Source organism: Notamacropus eugenii, chromosome 1 (assembly GCF_028372415.1).
Source record: "Notamacropus eugenii isolate mMacEug1 chromosome 1, mMacEug1.pri_v2, whole genome shotgun sequence".
NCBI classification, from domain to species: Eukaryota; Metazoa; Chordata; class Mammalia; order Diprotodontia; family Macropodidae; genus Notamacropus; species Notamacropus eugenii.
This window is the reverse complement of record NC_092872.1, coordinates 420,648,984-420,667,030: the sequence shown is the minus strand read 5'-3', so window position 1 is coordinate 420,667,030 and position 18,047 is coordinate 420,648,984. Positions and strand designations below refer to the sequence as shown.

At 40.9% G+C, this 18,047-nt stretch overlaps 1 protein-coding gene across 2 annotated transcripts in view; it reads left to right on the top strand.

The window, feature by feature from the left end:
- MTCL2 (microtubule crosslinking factor 2) overlaps positions 1–18,047 on the top strand; it is a 112,490-nt gene that overhangs the window by 64,522 nt on the left and 29,921 nt on the right. For both annotated transcript variants that reach the window (XM_072631432.1, XM_072631431.1), the window contains exons 4-5: positions 6,578–6,640; positions 14,753–15,991. In XM_072631432.1, coding sequence (XP_072487533.1) covers positions 6,578–6,640; positions 14,753–15,991 — 1,302 coding nt within the window. The remainder of the gene's footprint in view (positions 1–6,577; positions 6,641–14,752; positions 15,992–18,047) is intronic.

Here is an 18,047-nt window from a genome sequence, read left to right as displayed (position 1 = left end):
GGTTAAATGACTTGCCCAGGTTCACACAGCTAGCATGTATCTGTAGTTAGATTTGAACTCCAGTCTTCTTGCTTCAAGTACCTATACTCTATCCACTAGCTTCCCAGCAAAGGAACAGTGTACATATATCTGTGACTATGGAAGAAGAAAAGTCATTGAGAAAGAATGGACAAACAAAGAATTCTGAAGAGACTTAGAAGTAACTCAAAAAATTATTAGGCTCCTTTATGCACTGAAATTAGCAGGTAGGTGGTGCAGTAGACAGAGCACCAGGCTTGAAATCAGGAAAACCTGAATTAAAATCCTGCCTCAGACATTTACTACCTGGGTAAGTCATTTAGTCTTATTTGCCTCAGTTTCTTCATCTGTAAAATAAGTGGGAGAAGAAAATGGCAACCCATTCCCATATTTTTGCCAAGAAAACTCCAAATGGGGTCACTAAGAGTCAAACATGACCGAAATGACTGAACCACAACATGCGTTGAAATTAATTAAATTCAGTAGTTACTAAGAAAGCTTAGTAGGATATATTGGTGCTCAATGTTAAGTTTTTTAATAAAACATGCAATTTTTGGACTTGGAGGTGAGACACTTTGGTTCAGATCCTACCTCCAGCACTTATTTGCTTTTTTCTGTCAAAGAAAGAATAATTTTGAGACTGAAAAAAGACAAAAAACAGTGTCTAATTGGGACTTGATAACCAAGATAAGTAAGGTGATACTAAGAACTAGGAGAGCTGTCTTTGATGAGTTCAAGTCACCTGGCTGAGGTACTGACAGGTCTGGCAACTGTGATCGTTCATTAGTGATCTTGAAAAAATCATGGAGAATGAGAAAGGGGAAATATGCCAATTTTCCAAAATGGGAAGAATGTAAAGTGAGCTTGCTGTTTATTGCTGACAAAACTCTAGAACATATTATTAGAGGGTTAGTCAGTAATCAATGAGAAAAGGAAACAACAATCACAAAAAGCCAGCATAGCTTCATCAAGAACAGGTCACGCCAGACTACTGTTATTTCCTTTTTTAGACAGTATTACTGGAGTGGTAGATGACAGGAATTCTGTAGATGGAATTTGCTTAGATTTTAACCAAGCATTTGAGAAAGTCTTTCATCCTATTTTTGTAGAAGAGATGAATATGAGCTAAGTGATTGTAATTAATGAGATTCAGAACTGCTCGAATAATTTTGTAGTTTTTAATGGTTCCATGTTAACTAGGAAGGGAGTCTCCAGTGAAGCAGTGCAGGGATTTGTGCCATTTAACATTTTTATCAATGACTTAGATAAAGGTAGAGATGGCATTCTAATTAAACATTCAGATAGAAAGATAGGAGGTACAGCTAGCATACTGGATAGCAGAGTCAGGATGCAACAAGATCTGGACACTTTGGGCCAGTTCTACTAAGATGAATTTTAATTTGAATTAATGAATTTTAATAGGAATAAATATAAACACTTTAATTTAGGTTGAAAAAAGTCTGTTTCACAAGATATAGAATATGTAGCTAGATAGCAAAATAGCTGAAAAGACTCTAGAGGTTTTAATGGGCTACAAAGCTCAGCATGAGTCAAAAGTGGGATGTAATAGTCAAAAAAACTAAGCCAGTGGGGCCTTATACTGCATTAAGAGAGGCATAGCTTCCAGACCAAGGTAGCTTAGGTAGGTAGTCCCTTTGTAGTCTGCTATAGTGAGACCATGCCTACAATGTTAGTGCCACATGGAAAGAAGCATATTCATAAGCTGGAGAGGGCAACCAGGCTGGCGAACGAGGTTATATACCATATGACGCAGCTAGATGGTGCAGTGGCTTGAACACTGGGCTTGGAGTCAGGAAGATCTGAATTCAAATCCAGTTTGAGATACTTACTAGCTGGGTAACCTTGAGCAAGTCACTTAAGTCTTAAGTGCCTCAATTTCCTCTGAGATTATAATAGCAACTACCTCCCAAGGTTTTGGGAGAATAAAATGAGATATTTGTAAGGTGCTTTGCACACTTTTAAAGTACCATGTAAGTATTAGCTATGATGATGATGATGATAAATTTGAGGAAAGGGTAGCCTGATGAAGAAAAATATTGGGAGGATATGACAGAAGTCTTCAAGTATTTGAAGAGCTGTCATTTGAAAGAGTGAAACTTGTTTTGCTGGCCCCAAAAAGGCAAAACTAGGCACAATGAGTGGAAACTGCTGAGAGAGACAGATTTAGCCTCATCTACAGGAAAAACCTTTCTAACATTTAGTGCCGTGCAAAAGTCAAATGGGCTGTACTGGGAAGTAATGTTTCCACTCTGGCTGGCCGTCTTGCAGTCCAGGCTGGATGCGTTGTTTCGAGTAGAGAAGGGTTTGTTCGAGTGTGGGTTGACCTAGACAACCTCGGTGCTCTTTTCTAATTCGACCTTTGGTAATTCGTTTAATAATCTCTCTGAGCCTCGACATCTTTATCTGGAACATTGGATTGATGATATTTGCATTCTTTCCCTCATAAGACAGTTGTGACAAAAGCACTTTGAAACCTGAATGCTCCACAGAATTGGCCACCATTGTGGTTGTTTCGATTTTTAAAAAATCATTTCTCAAAAATCTCCAGAGTGCTTAGCCCAGGGCCAGCTCCCAGCTGGCCAGCAGGAAGTAGTTCTTGCCTTGAGGGCTGGCTACCTGCTGTTACCCTGGCCTCAGAGCCCGGAATTACGGAGAGCTAGCATTCTTCACTGCAGGGCTCCTGTTTACAAAGAACAAAACCAACCTTGTGGAAATGAGTCTCTGAAAAAGGTGGTGGGTGAAGAATCTCCTTCAGGGTGCCCAGCCTCCTCAGCTCTTTCTGTGAGCTCTGGTTAGGGTGGGAAGCTAGGCAAAAATCCAGGCTGCTACAGCTTTTATTTCTGACGCTTCCAGTCTCCAAAGTACCATTTAGCTTCTAATGGCAGCAATTACAAATGGATTAGGAATCAGCACTGCCACAGTGGCTACCAGCCTGGAGACAGGCCTCTTCCTCCTCCCCACCTTTTCACAGGAGTTCCTGTTCCCTGCCCCACAGCAAAAACAAAGGAAACTGAACCAGACCTTTAATAAGGTCTGGAGCCAGCCCTAAAAACAGACAGCGAGTATTAATGCAGCCTCTATAAAGAGAAAGCTCTTTGTATTCCAGAAAAATAACTGGTGTTTATATAGCTCCCTAAGCGTTACAAAAAACTTGATTTTATATACATTATCACACTGGATCCTCATGTTAGGTACTGCAAACTTTATTACCCCCATTTTATAGATAAGGAAACAGGTTCAGAGAGGTTAAGTTGCCTGTGTTTCACAGCTAGTATTAGAGGCAAGATTTAAACCCTCGTTTCTCCTGACTTAAGTCACATTGCTTGAAGTGAGCCTTTTTTTGAATCTACCCTAAACCATTTATTATTAATAAGAACAACAATGAATTACATGCAGATAGGATACCAAGAATTTACAAAGCATTGTACAAACTGTCATCTCATCTGTGATTTTTACTACAACCCTTTGACTATAGTTCAGTCTCTACTGTTGATCAATAAAATGAACCTCCAAGTACAAGGCACAGTGTTAGGCACTGGGATTACAATACAGGGCAAAAAAAAAAAGCCAAATGAACAAACAAAATCCAAAAAGAACAACAACAAAAAAATTCCTTCCTCTAAAGGAGCCGAGAGTCCAACAGGAGAGACAAGACAGAAACAACTGTGTACAAAAAAGACATAGATAGAGTTTGTTCAGTTGTTTCTTGGCAGAGATACTGGAGTGGTTTGTCATTTCCTTCTCAAGCTCATTTTGCGGATGAGGAAACTGAGGCACACAGGGTGAAGTGACTTGCCCAGGGTCACCCAGGTAGTAAGTGTTTGAGGTCAAATTTGAACTCACAACAGGAGTCTCCCTGACTACAGGGCCAGTGCTCTTCACAGTACTACCTAGCTGCCCTAGATAGATAGGGATGATAAATTGGGGTACTTTTTTAGAAGGAGGGCACTAAAATTAAGGACAACTAGAAAAGATTTCTTACAGAAAATGGGACTTTAGCTGAATTTCGAAGAAAGCCAGGAGGCTGGGAGATGAGGAGGGGGAACATTCCAGTGTAGGGAACAGTCAGTAAAAATGCACGAAGGCAGGAGATGGGGTGTCTTGTTCAAGGAACGGCAGGTAGACCATTGTCTGCATTGCAGAGTATGGGGGGAGGGGAGAGAAGGGTAAGATGTATGCAAAATGTAGGAAGGGATGGAGGGCTTTGAATGCCAAACAGAAGATGTCGTTTAAATAAGGAAAACAAGGCTCTCAGAACCATGGGATTTAGATTTTCAAAGGACCTTAGAGATCAACTATCCTCATCCCTTTATTTTTCAGAGATGGAAACTGAGACCCAGAGAGAGTGTAGTCCAAGATAGTAAAGCAGCACGTGACAGGCAGCATAGTGTCACAGGCTGAGAGCTGGCTTCAGCCCCAGTCCCCTGGGGCTGAAGCCAGTGTTGGATGGGTGACCTGGGGAAGTCATTTCACTTCTCTGTACTCTGGATATCTCCAAGAGTGCTCAAGTCTCTACCTCCTCAAGGTCATGCAGCTGGGAGGCATCAGACTGGGGCTGAAACTCAAGTTTTCTCCTCCCCAGGGCCTAGGTTCTCTTCATTATCTCAGGCCATTCTTGTGGCCCACCACCCCCTAGGAGGTGGCTAACGGAGTGAGGGAGTGGGGGGATCTTATAATAACTGAATTTCTATATTACTTTGAAGTATGCCCATTTGATCATTCCCACAAATGATGAAGAGGGTGGTAGAAGAATTCCTGGGGCTGCTGAGGGGTAGAAGTAAATCACTGGGCCTTGAGGCAGAAAGACATGATTTCAAATCCAAGCTGTGTGACCTTAGACAAGTCACTTAATTTCTTTATGTCTCAGTTACCTTATCTGTAAAATGGAGAAGAATAATAACACCTATCTCCCAGAGCTGTTGAGAGGATCAAATGAGACAGTACTAGTAATGTGCTTTGTAAATCTTGCTATGTAAATTCTAACTGTTATTATCTTTATTTTACAGAAGAGGAAACTGAGGTTTATAGAGATTAAGTGGCTTGTCCATGGGTATATAGCTAGTAAGTGTTGGTGTCAAGGTCTGAGTCCAGGGCTCTTCTGATTCCTGGCCCAGCATACCTTCCATACTGTTTCTCTGATATTGATCCCATTTCATTCAAATAGTCTTGGATACCTACTCTTTCAACAACTTTTCTTTTCTCAAACCTCCCTCTACCTCCATCTAAAGTCCAGTAAGGTGAAATTCATGATTGTTTCTCATAGATCCAAATGCACCCTTGATTTCCACTGGTGGGATTTCTCTATGCTTAATGGAATGGTCTACAAACATGATAGAGTCCTAGTAAAGTTTTAAAGGGGAACTCATTGAGTATGAGGGGGTATAGGGTACTATGTCAATCTGGAGGGACTGAGTGAGGACAGAGTTTTTATTTTTAATCATGACTGCAGGATGTCACCTACATTATGGGAATGAGGGTGGGGAGAATGGATTTAAATTTGCAAAGTGCTTTATATAAACTATTTTATTTTATACCACACCAATTCCAAATCTGAATTTTAGACCTTAATCACCAAACACTAGTAACTGACTGGGTTTTGAAATGGATTTAAAGAAAAATAATGTATGTATTACAGTCCTGGATGTGCCTGAGAAGGTGCTTGGATAGAAGTTCAAAGACATGGATTTGCATTGTCTCTGCTACTTACTAGCTATGTGGCCATCATTTGAGTTTTCTGAGTCCTAGTTTCTGCATCTGTAAAAGAAGGTGATGAACTTACACTACCAACCTCAAAAGATTCTTCATGAGGAAAGTGCTGTGTAAACTCCAAAGTGCTACAGAAAAATATTATTTGATAAACAAAGGAATAAAAAGCTAAAAATGTATTTTACAAAAAAAAAAAAGTAGAAGGGACAGAAGAGAAAAGACGAGAGAAGAAAAGACTTGACTAAAAGACACTCCATGAAGACTTCACAACTTTCAGTCACCTCTGGTCAAGTAGTATAAAAATTCTTATTTCTACCAGTGTGTGAGCCCTTTCTGGAGTGTTGCAAATGCCTTACCTTAAGACTAAGACTTGGATCAGCCTATTAACCTCCTCTTCGACCACAGAGCAAGAATCTTTCACAAAGAACAAGGCCCCTTTAGTGTATCAGTGTGTCTGTAATTTAGTAGGAACAGAGATAGTGTGGTATAACAATCACCCAGGTTCTCTTCCTGGTTCTGCCAGTCTCTGGTTATATGACTGTGAGCAAATCCTTCTCCTCTGTGAGCCACAGTTTTCTCATTTGTAAAATAAAGATTCTGAACTGATCTCCAAGGACCCCTCCTGCTTTGACATTCAGTGTTCTAAGGCCCCTCCTAGCCATGACATTAAATGTCCTAGCTCTGGCATGATCTGATTTTTAAGGCAAGAGCTGTGGGAGGGTAGAGTTGACTGTTATATGTTTGGCCCAGTACTGGCCATCTGTGGGTGTTTCATAAATACTACTTCACAATCTGAGAGCTTTATCAATGTTCCCTCTTTATCTCCTTCCAGCATTCCTTGAAGAAAAGAGGAACTCGTTCACTTGGAAAAACAGAAAAAAAGGCATCAGTCCAGGTATTTATCTAGAGTCCAAGAAAGCATGATTTTAAAATCTGATGGTAGAGGTGGATTGTGAAATTCTATCTACTGTCAGCTTCCTTCTCTTTTTTTCTTCTTTGTGTCAATCTTTCCTTAGCTGCAAATACATTCCTTTTATCTGTTGCATTCCCCAAAGAGGCTTAGAAAACTAAGCCCTAGGAAGGTGACTCTTTCTCATTTAGACTCCCCACCCCCCCATCCTCCGATTTTTTTTTTGTTTTGAGATAAGCAGGGTTAAGTGACTTGTCCAGGGTCACACATGGTGTCTGAGATCAGATTTGAACTCAGGTCCTCCTGACTCCAGGGCTAGTGCTCTATCTACTGTACTACCTAGCTGCCCCTAAGACTCACTTTTTAAAGGAATATATTTAAGATATTTTTTGAATACTCACTGTATGAGGGTCATTACTGAAGGGTAGGGGAGATGCCATAGAAATAATGGACTTCACCCCTTTCCTCAGTGTGGTTAGAGGCAGATAAGTTGGTCTTGGAGTCAGGAAGACTTGAGATAAAATCTAGCCTCAGATACTTGCCAGCAAGTCATTTGACTTCTATTTGCCTCAGTTTCCTTAACTGTAAATAATAAAAGCACTCATTTCCTAGGGTTGTTGTGAGGGTCATGAGATAATAAAGTAAAAGCGCTTCGCATGGTGGCCAGCATGTAGTAGACACTACATAAATACTTATTCCCTTCCTTCCTCTTCTTCATGGGTACTGTCAAGATGAAACCAATGAAGCTAGAGACAGACCTGTCTGCATCCCTTCTAATATTGTATTCAGGATACTTCTCTTCCCCTTGTACTCACCCAGCTGCATCACTGGTCACAGCATAGCAAGGCTGGACAGTTGGTTGCGGGTCTGTTAGCCTAAGCAGGGTTTTTTTTTGTTAGAAGTACAGTGGATTGGGTTTGGGGGTTTGTGTTTGCATTTTTCTTTTCTTTTTGTATTTTCATCACAGTGTTTTAGATGCTATGGTTGTTCAATATTAATTTATTTGTTCATGCATTCGTTTATTTACCCACAGTTTAGTAATAGGTACTAAGGTAAAAATCAGGAGACTTGGTTATCTATCTCTGTCATTAAAAGCTCTGTGGTTTTGGACCAGCCCCTTTCAAAAACTAAGCCTCTTTTGTAAAGTGAGGATGCTGAGCTTTACGACTTTCAGTAGTTAAAAAAAATTCTAATTCTGTTATGTAAGGATAGCTGGATTTGGAAGTGGAGGACCTAGGTTCATTTTCTAGCTCTGCCACATTACTACCCACATGACCTTGAACAGAGCATCCTCTCTGCTTCAATCCCCTCATCTATAAAAGGAAGTTGTTCTTACCCAGGAATTCTTAGCCTTTTTGTGTGTCACACATGAACCTCTTGGGTTTAGGGACCCTTTCTCAGAATACTGCACTTAAGTGCATAGAATAAATAGATACAATTACAAAAGAAGCCAAAGGTTATTGAAAATAAAGATGGAAATTTTTTTTTCCCCAACCAAGTTCACAGACTCTCTGAAATCTATCCATGGACCCCACAGACCCCAGGTAAAGAAGTCCTGTTCTAAATGAACTCTGAGGATCATCCAATTCTAAAGCCCCTTCTCCTACATTCTTAGGAGCCATCCAACCTGTACTTTTTAAGCCCTGCCACATGCCAAGTCAAGTGCTAGGTATCGTGGGACCCACAAGGAAGTAGAAGATTTGGATGGCCTGACCCTCAAGGAGCTCAAAGTCTATTTAAAGGAACTAAAAGTGGTTTTAGAATAGCTGTGCTGTCAGGTTGGCTGGGTAAGTACCATACAAGAGACAAGCAGTGGCCTTTTCCCTTCATGGTGGTCTTTTAATGACTAGGATAATCCCCGACCAGCTGTTCAATTTGGAAGCAAAAGGAGAGTGAACAGACAGCATTGTCGTGTTTAGTGGGGAGGGGAGGAAGCCTTGGGATTTTCTGGTCCTAGGTCACAGGCAGCTGAGTAGAAGTTTTCAGAGAGGATAGGAGACGTAAAAGAAAGATGAATAGGATACCCTGATCTCCCCTTGTTCTATACCTACTCTATAACTTGATATAAAAAAAAAATCAAGTTGTTGCCTATGTGAAATTGTAAGTTCTTTTAGGGAAAGCCTAGGTCTTAATTATTCTTTTATCTCTTATAACTCCTATGAATAAATAAATACGTGTAATTGTTGATTTGTCAAGAGATCTGTTTTCTAGATCTGACTGTCATTGAATATCAATTCATACATCAGTATGACACTGACCTGTATGACTCTAATACCTTTGTGCCTCAGTTTCTTCATAGATGAAAGGGGGTTAATAATCTTTATCCAGGGGAGCTAGGTAGCTCAGTGGCTAGAGCCTGGAATCAAGTAGACCTGAATTCAAATCAGATACTTCCTAGCTGTATGACTCTGAGCAAGTGATTTAATTCTCTTAGCCTCAGTTTCCTCATCTATCAAATGAGCTAGAGAAGGAAATGGCAAACCTCTCCACTATCTTTGCCATGAAAACCCCAAATGGGGTCATGAAGGCTCAAACATGACTGAAGCAACTGAATAACAAGTATCCCTATCCTATCTATTTCACAGGGTTGTTGAGAGGATTAAATGAGATAGAGGACACTAAAGCCCTCTGAAAAGTCTAAAGGCTTTTAAATGTAGTATTAAATGGTATTGTTCAAATGTACGTTTAAATAAAATAGTTATAAATCATTAACATGTACATCATATACATATATATACAATATATAAACTGTGCTGTATTGGAAAGAGTCCCAGATTTGGTGAAAGAAGACCTTCACTCTGATAATTACTGAACAAGTTATCATGGACAGGCCATTTAAATTCTCTGAGCCTCAGTTAATTATCTATAAGATGGAGATAATGACTGTATTACTGTAAAGCACTGTAGAAATGAGTTATTATACATGTATACATGGCCCTTTTACCTCTAAATCCCAAGATCCTATAAAATGCCATTGTCCCTTGATCTCTGGCTAGACACAACTACCTATGTAGTAACTAATAGGATCTTGAGATAGAAGGGATATTGGGCATTAGCCAGTGTAGTGGTTCCCTCCTTAGGCAGGATCCCTTGGAAGCCCTAAGAGTCCACATATATATGAATGATTGCCATTTTGATTTTTTCTATGAACAAAATATGGAGCATGACTTAATATAATAAAAAAACAGATATAGCCCCTGCAGGGACACCAAATTTCTCCCATTCATTGCTGTTCTTTAAATGTAGTAGATGCTGGTGGTGTGAATAAAATGTAAAGTAAAAATGTTTAGTAGCAGCTGACCAGTGAAAGGGAGCAATGAGACTGTATTCTTGGGCATTAGCAAGTTTTTTATTTTTATCAAGCTGCTTCATGTTGTGACTGGCATGTAGGGGCCCTGAATTAATTGTCAAGGATGTGACTGAGGCTTTGACTGACTCATTTCTGATTTCCAGAGCTGATAGTAGGCCAGGACTGGTGCATTCTAATCAGGTTTTCTTTTAAGACTTCTGTTCACATTTGGATCTTGAACTATCAGAACAGTCTTGGTACCTTCTAAGGTCTAGAAGCATCTCCTAAAACATGTTTCTCTGAGATTACTTTCATTTATCTTCTCTTTTCCTAATATTTATTCTCTGGCTCTCTGCTAATTTTGCTCCTTAGCTAGCTCCTCCTCATTTAATTTTAATAGGCTTTTCCACTTTTTTCCCCCCAATTAGTGAGTTCCTTTCCCCGTCCACTATCATCCCTTCTGGGGAGATAAGCCCCCTACTACTCCTTAATGCCTTCAAATTCCTATGCAGTGGAATAAGAGGACCTGGATTCAAATTCAGGCTCTTGTCACTTACTACCTGTATGACCTAGAACAAATCACCTAGCCTCTTTGGACTTCAGTTTCCTCATCCCCTGTAGGGGATTCCTTAAGGAAGAGTTTGGATTAGATGACTTCTAAGGACCCTTTCAACCTTCAACCTCTGATTCTATGAATTTAATGCTAAGGATTGAATGAAGTCTATGTCAGATAGGATTCTTGGACTTACTATATAAAGATGTTGACTCCTAGAGGGGATGAACTGAGATGAATCTGAGAGATTACAAGCCAGGCTTTTCATATTATAGATAAGGAAACTGAGGCCTAGAGAGACTTACCCAAGGTTATATATATTGTAAGGTAGTAAAAGAGTGGGTACTAGAACCTAAGCCTCCTAAGTTCCAAAGATTTAGAACCAAAAGGGAATCTGAAGGTCAATTAGCCCAACCTTTTTGCTGTTACAGATGAGAAAACAAGTCCAGAGAGGAGGACTGATTTCTTAAGGTCCTATAGTAAGTGGCAGAATCTGGATACAATTCCAAGCAAGTGGTCTGACTCTAAAACCACTGTTCCTTCACTGTACCCTTCAGTCCTTCTGTGTTCCAAAAACTTCTGGTGGACTGAAATACTTATACTTAGCAAGATGGAGGGGAAGAAAGGCCTGGAGTCTGGATTGAAGTTTGGGGCTACTTTACTTCCAACCCACACACATATTTCCAGATTTTTTTTTTCTGGGATAGACAGAATTTTTTAACATACATAACAGTTGAATGAATGAAAAGATGAATGACTGAATGGTAGGAGCTTATGACCTTTTGATTAATTTATCAATTTTAAGTGCCTGCTCTATGCTGGGTGCTTGGAGGCAGATAAAAGAAGACTTGGACTTTGCTAAGCATTACATTTACTAATCTGGATGTGTTCTTTCCCCCAGTAGACTATAAAGCTCCTTAAGGCTAAGGATTGTTTTAGCTTTTTTATCTTTAGATTCCTAGCATCAAGGGCCTGGGCTTATGTATGGTAGTTATTAAATAAATGCTTGTTAAATTAAATTAAACAGTGAGAAAAATCATGAGTGGTGCAGTGTCTACATGTAGGGAACTTCAGAGGTGCCCAGAAAGTCCAGGCATGGAATGACTGCCTAGCTTACTCTGTTTCCCCTTAGTCCCTGAAAAATTCACCTGTTTATTTAAGAAGACTTGGGCCTCAACCCCAAGAAGTTTACTTTTTAATAAGATGACAAACTTAGAGGGAATAACTAACAATGCAAAGAAACAGCCACAGAGCAACTGTAGCTGAGGGCCTAGGAACGAAAAACTGAGAAGTTAACACTTCGAGATGAAGGTTTGTAGGAAAGCTTCCTGGAGGAAGTGAGTCCTAAGTGCTTCAGGCTTGGCATTTCACATCCTACAGACTTTCGCCATAGTTTTTGCTAACAGGGATATGATGTCTTGAAGGTTTGACAAACAGTCTAAACTGGCCTCATGTTGTGGAGGTCACAGGGGCAAAGCTGCAGAATTCACTCACTGGCCTAGCATACTTTGAGATCTTGGGAATGTACTTCCCCTTCCAATGACTAGCAGACTTGTACATCCTCTTCTCCTTTCCTGATCCCTGTGATTTAGAGTCACTGCCTTGAAAACCTCCTACTCTTCCTTCTATTTCCCATTCACTAGCTAGCTCAGTCTTGCCATTTTCTACTTTCCATTCTCCTCCCATTGTATCCTCTGGAACCCCTGCATTGAACTCCTGTTTAATCAAGTCCTTTCTCACACTTTCTATTTCCTGGTACTTATATGGTGAAGTTCCTAGGTATATAGGCAAGGGGTTGGGTTGGAAAAGAAGATTGATCCAGGTGCTGAACTCCTTGAGAAAAGAGGGTATATGATCAGGAGGCCAGCAGATTACAGCAATAAGGATCATGTCAAAACCAGCACCTTCAGATGCTGCCAAGTGATTGTGGGAGGAAGGTCTGAAAGCCTATTCCTGTTACTGGCTTAATTTGTCAAGGGATATGAAAGTAGGAGCCACCCAAAATAGAGAATGATAAGCTGTCCACCAGAGGGAACCAGGATTCCTTAAGTGCCAGAAAGTAGAAAGTGTGATGTCGCCTTCCTCAGTCCGACTTTCCATCCACCTCCTTGATTCCCAAGACTTTGACCTTGGATCCACCTTAATCAGTCAGGAGAGAGGACACATCTTAGACCATACCCAAATCATGCTCTCCTTGCTCTTGAGCTCTGAAGTTCCCTTCCTGCCCTTTGATCTCTCCTCTGCATCATTCCTCCTAAATTATTCCTTACCCTCATTTTGCCCCATAATTCTTCCATCCCACCTTTTTCTCCCTTTATCCATGCTCTTGCCTCATTTTGCTCGTCTTGCCTCTCTAGTGACTCTGTAGTGCCCTGGGTTCAAGCCTCAGGGGCTCCAGGTGATTTGGGGCATAAGATTATGTTGTGTATAGATAAAGAGTTGGCATCCAAGTTAGGAAGACTTGGGTTTTAAGTTCCTCATACAGCTCAAGTTGTATGACCCTGAACACTTAACCTCTCAGTGGCCCAGGCAACTTTCTAATGCTGTAAGTTACAGAATAGGAAGCAATCTACTTTTGTAGGGGAGTTTCCTCACTGAAAATACTAATGAAAATTACAGATTTTCCTTTACCCATCCCCTTCATCAAGTCATAAAGAAGTCATACTACTGTCAACTACTCATTCAGCAAATAGCAAAAGCAGTCATCTTACCAGGCACAGAACTATGGCAGCCAGGGATATCAGTTTAGAGTATAAGTTTGCTTATAAAATCTAAGAGAATAATTATGGAAGATTATGAGTAGTATTGCCTCATAAAGTAGTGAAATCTGATTGAGGGAAGAAAACAATTTATAGAAAGCACAATGAGATATTCAGTTAAATCATATTATCCTTGAGAGACCCAGCTAAGTCAGGTCATCCTGTGAGAGCATTTAAGGATGAAACTGGAAGAAAAACAACAAGGAAATGAAAAAATGTAAAAGATCTGTCAAGATATCTATAATAAACAGTAATAACAGTGGATTTCAGGAGAGATTCAGAGCTAGTGATGTAGACTGGGAGTCATTTGAATTTCAAAAATGCTAATAATTTAACAATTTATCAAGTGTCTACTATGTCCTATGTACTCAGGATACAAATACGATCAGTTCTGCTATAATTCAACATATATTTTCCTAGAAAGCCCTAAGCTATGCAAAACCAACAGGTAAAAACCATAGAATTTATGGGGAAAATGAGGTTGGGAATATGATACTCAAAAACTTCATCAGTGATACATAAAAAATGATAAAAATGTAATGAAAACCAATAGTACGATTTTATATACATGTTAAAAGGTTATGAAATATATAAATGTTCCAATAAATAATGGTAATTTCTGTGGCCTTGGGCTGCTGTTTGACCTGTGCCTGAGCTACACAAGCAAGTTAGGCAGACTAAAGCTTTGGGCATGGTGGGGGGTGTGGGGGTGAGTGGTGGGGATGGTTCAGACCAGCTCCTACTGCACTGAAATGTATACAACAAATATGGCCAATTACCTCGATAAAGACCTGAAGTTTACACATGGAAATAGGCCTCAAAAGGGTTACAGCTTGCGAGTTGTTGTGAAGTACTGTAGTTTTCTTCATTCTCATTACTTCAAATTATGTTCCAAATGTTCCCAAATATATCTATCACATTGGAACAAACTGACATTTTTGAAATATGCATTACAACAGAACTGACTGTACAAAAACAATCTGGTCTTTGCCCTCCAAGATTACATTCTGCTGGGGGTGAGAGAAGGAGATATGATATCTTCACAGGTAAATAAATACATAATATACACAAGATAAATGTAAGGTGATGGGGCCAGGGGAACTAACACCTAGGGAAATCAGAAATGTGCTCTTGGTAAAGGTTGTACAAGTCAAGTCTCAAAGGAATTGAAGAGTTCCAAGAGGCAAAGGTGGATAGGGAACATTCCAGCTATGGGAGATAACCTGTGCATTTGATAAAATGATCCCAAAGAAGCATTAGAGAAGTATCAAACAAATTGTCTAAGTGTTTTTAATTGCCCCAAACACCCTGTAAAGGAAGGCAGAGAGTGTTATCATCATCACTTTACAGATGACAAAACCGAGAGAAAGTGGTTTGTTGTAGGTCCCATAACTTAGGCAACTCAGGACAGGAGACGATGTGCCACCAAGCCAAACATGGTTCTGCTGATAACATTTTTGGGCTTTTTTAATTCTATGTTTGTTTCTGGTTCTTAGGAGGACAACGCAGATCTAAAGTGTCAATTACACTTTGCCAAGGAAGAGTCAGCCCTGATGTGTAAGAAGCTCACTAAATTAGCTAAGGAAAATGACAGCATGAAGGAGGAGCTGGTCAAATACCGGTCTCTGTATGGGGACCTGGACAGCTCCTTGTCTGTGGAGGAGTTAGCTGACTCCCCTCATTCCAGGGAAGCTGAGCTGAAGGTACATCTAAAGCTTGTCGAGGAAGAGGCCAACATCTTGAGCCGCCGGATCGTTGAACTTGAGGTTGAAAATCGGGGACTGAGAGCGGAGATGGAAGACACAAAAGGGCAGGGTGACAAGGACTACATCGGCCCTGACATACGGTTTGCTTTTTCTTCCACAAACTGTGGCGGGGAGTCTGGAGAGAGCCTGGCTGAGCTGAGGAGACATCTTCAATTTGTAGAGGAGGAAGCCGAGCTCCTGAGGAGGTCTTCGGCTGAGTTGGAAGACCAGAACAAGCTTCTCATGAATGAGCTGAACAAGTACAAGTCAGAACATGACTTGGATGTCACCCTGTCTGAGGACAGCTGCTCGGTGATCAGTGAGCCCTCTCAGGAGGAGCTGGCCACTGCCAAGATCCAGATCAGTGAGCTCAGTGGAAAGGTAAAGAAGTTGCAGTATGAGAACCGGGTCCTGCTCTCCAATCTGCAGCGCTGCGACCTGGCCTCCTGTCAGACCATGCGGCCCATGCTTGAGACAGATGCTGAGGCTGGGGATTCTGCCCAGTGCATCCCCACTACCCTCTGGAGAGAAGTGCCCATTGGGGGAGAAAATGATCCTGAGCGGACAGTGGACAATGGCATCACAAAGCTGCCTGATGCCCACCTCACCAAGCTCTTTAAAGCCAGAGACCTGGAGGCTTTGCCTGGCATCAGGGACCAGGCTGCCCTGGTCAGCAAAGCTATTGATGTATTAATTTCAGATGCCAATGGCTTCATATCCAGTCTCAAGCTGTGTCTGGACAATGACTGTGCAGACCTCATGTTGAATGACTCCCTGGATAACAGTGAGAGCCCCAGCGATTCCAAACTTATCAATGTTATTTTCATGAGGCTTGGGCTCCTGCAACAGGAGCTGAACAACTTCATGAGGAAAGTGGATAGCATTGGGGACTCTCTGAAAGAGTCTACAGAAACCTCCTCTCTGCCAACCTCAGTGGCCCAGGACTCCTCCAAGGAAGTTCTGGGCAAAGAGCATGGCTCTGACTTCCAGGTAAGACTAAGATCATTCTTCCTCTCAGGTGGAATGTATTCCTCACTACAATTACAGATTTCTTTGCCATGCTAACCTTTTCTGCTTTTTAATGAAGCCCAAACCAACTTATACCTCCTCTTTCACCCTCCTGTCCCTTCACAGGGAAATGGGACATACTATACTCATTATACTGTGGTACCACCAATGATTTGATAGTATGGATGTTGTCCAAGCTACAAGTGCAAGAAGTAGGCATTCAAGTTGTCAATGAGTGTCCAAGGAATATAGTGGAAAGAACACTGGATTGGGAGTGGGAATACCTGGGTTCAAAATCGGACTCTATACTTATTACTGGTGTGTCCATGGGCGAGTCCATTCCCCTCTCTAGGCCTCAGTTACATGCTTTGTAAAATGACAGTATTTGGGCTAATATTAGGGCTCTTCTACTGCAGTTAGTGTTATTTTATTGTCCTGTTCACCAAGTACCTCTTTTGTGCCTTGCCCTGTGGTAGGTCTTCACCTAGAAGAACTGATAATTTAGTTATTACTGGTGATAATTTGGAAATGGGACAAGGCAGCATGTAATTGGTTTCTATAATTGTTTCATGCTAATGGACAGTTCAGAGAGTTATGGAAAACTAGCAAAGCTGTGGAAGGAAGGCTTTACTAAAGAGATTGGGCTTGAGCTGAGCCTTGAAGGCATATGAATAGAAGGTAGGGGGAGGACAATGCATTCCAGGTGGCATCAGGGCAGCATTCCCAAGGGCAGAAAAGCAGAAAGGATGGCATGTTTAGGAAAAACCTACTTGAAATGAGGTAAGATTCAGGAAGTGAAATGAAGGGGCGAGGTCAAGGCTCTTGCTTTTCCTCAGAACGATCAGGGCCAGCAGTCTGAATTCCTGAAACCTTCTCTCTGAGGCTCTGTAGCTGTGGACTCAAAGTTGCCTGAATTTTCATGCTTCTCTGGCCAATAAATGTCTGGTGTCTCAGGAGGACTCTGTACCACTGAACATTCAAAGCATTTGATAAAACTCATTCTAAAGAAGTAAACCTCTCACTCCAGGACAGTGCCCTGGCATTCCATTTCATTAAGCAGACATTTGTAAAACACTTCAGGGAGAAGAGCACCATGCTTAGCAGGAGGCACGCTGGATAATACTGAGCTGTCTCCTGGTTATTCTTCTGGTGATCATGGCATGCATCTATGAGAGAGTCAGCCAGGGGCCAATGTGCAGATGGTAACTGAGGAACAAAACAAAGCTTTTAGGCCTGTAAGGAGCTGAGTCCTGTCATCTCGACCTGCTGAGCTAACTGGTTACGGCGTGCATCGTTCAATGGGCATTTATGGAGCCCTTACTCTTTGCCCAGTAGTGCACCACAGACTGTTGGAATATTTATAAAACACAAAACCTGTGCCCTCAGGGATATTATGAACTTTTTAGTAAGATGATAATAACAAAGAGACACTCAGAGAGAAATATAAGACAGGATAAAGTCCAAGGTTAAGCTATGAGTCTTTATATGTTATTGAAGTTCATATCTGAGAGAAATTAATGGAGGCTAGAGCAGAGGTAGACTTCAGGAAGAAGCTGGGCAAGCAAAGGAAAGAAGGAAGGAGGTTGGATGGGAACATTATGCCATGGATGGCCTAGCGCAGGGCTTCCTAAACTTTTTTGTGTCATAGACTCCTTGGGTAATCTAGCGAAATCAATAGACCTCTCAGAAAAATGTTTTTAAATGTATAAAATAAAATACATAGGATTATAAAGGAAATCAATTCTATTAAAATAGAGTTAGTTATCAAGTTGTTTTTTTTAAAGAGAAAAGTTCACCAACTCTGGGTTAAGAACCCTTCCTGTAGTAGTATGAAGGAATTCATGTAGCTTTTCTAAGTAGGTATATGCAGAGAACATCTAGCTCATTATATGCATTTATTCAATAGACAATCAACAAGCATTTATTAAACACCTAACGTGCTAGGTAGCTGAAGATACAGAGACAAAAATTAAATGATTCTTGTCTTCAAGAAGCTCGCATTCTATTAGAGAAATCTATGATTTATCAGACCCCGGCC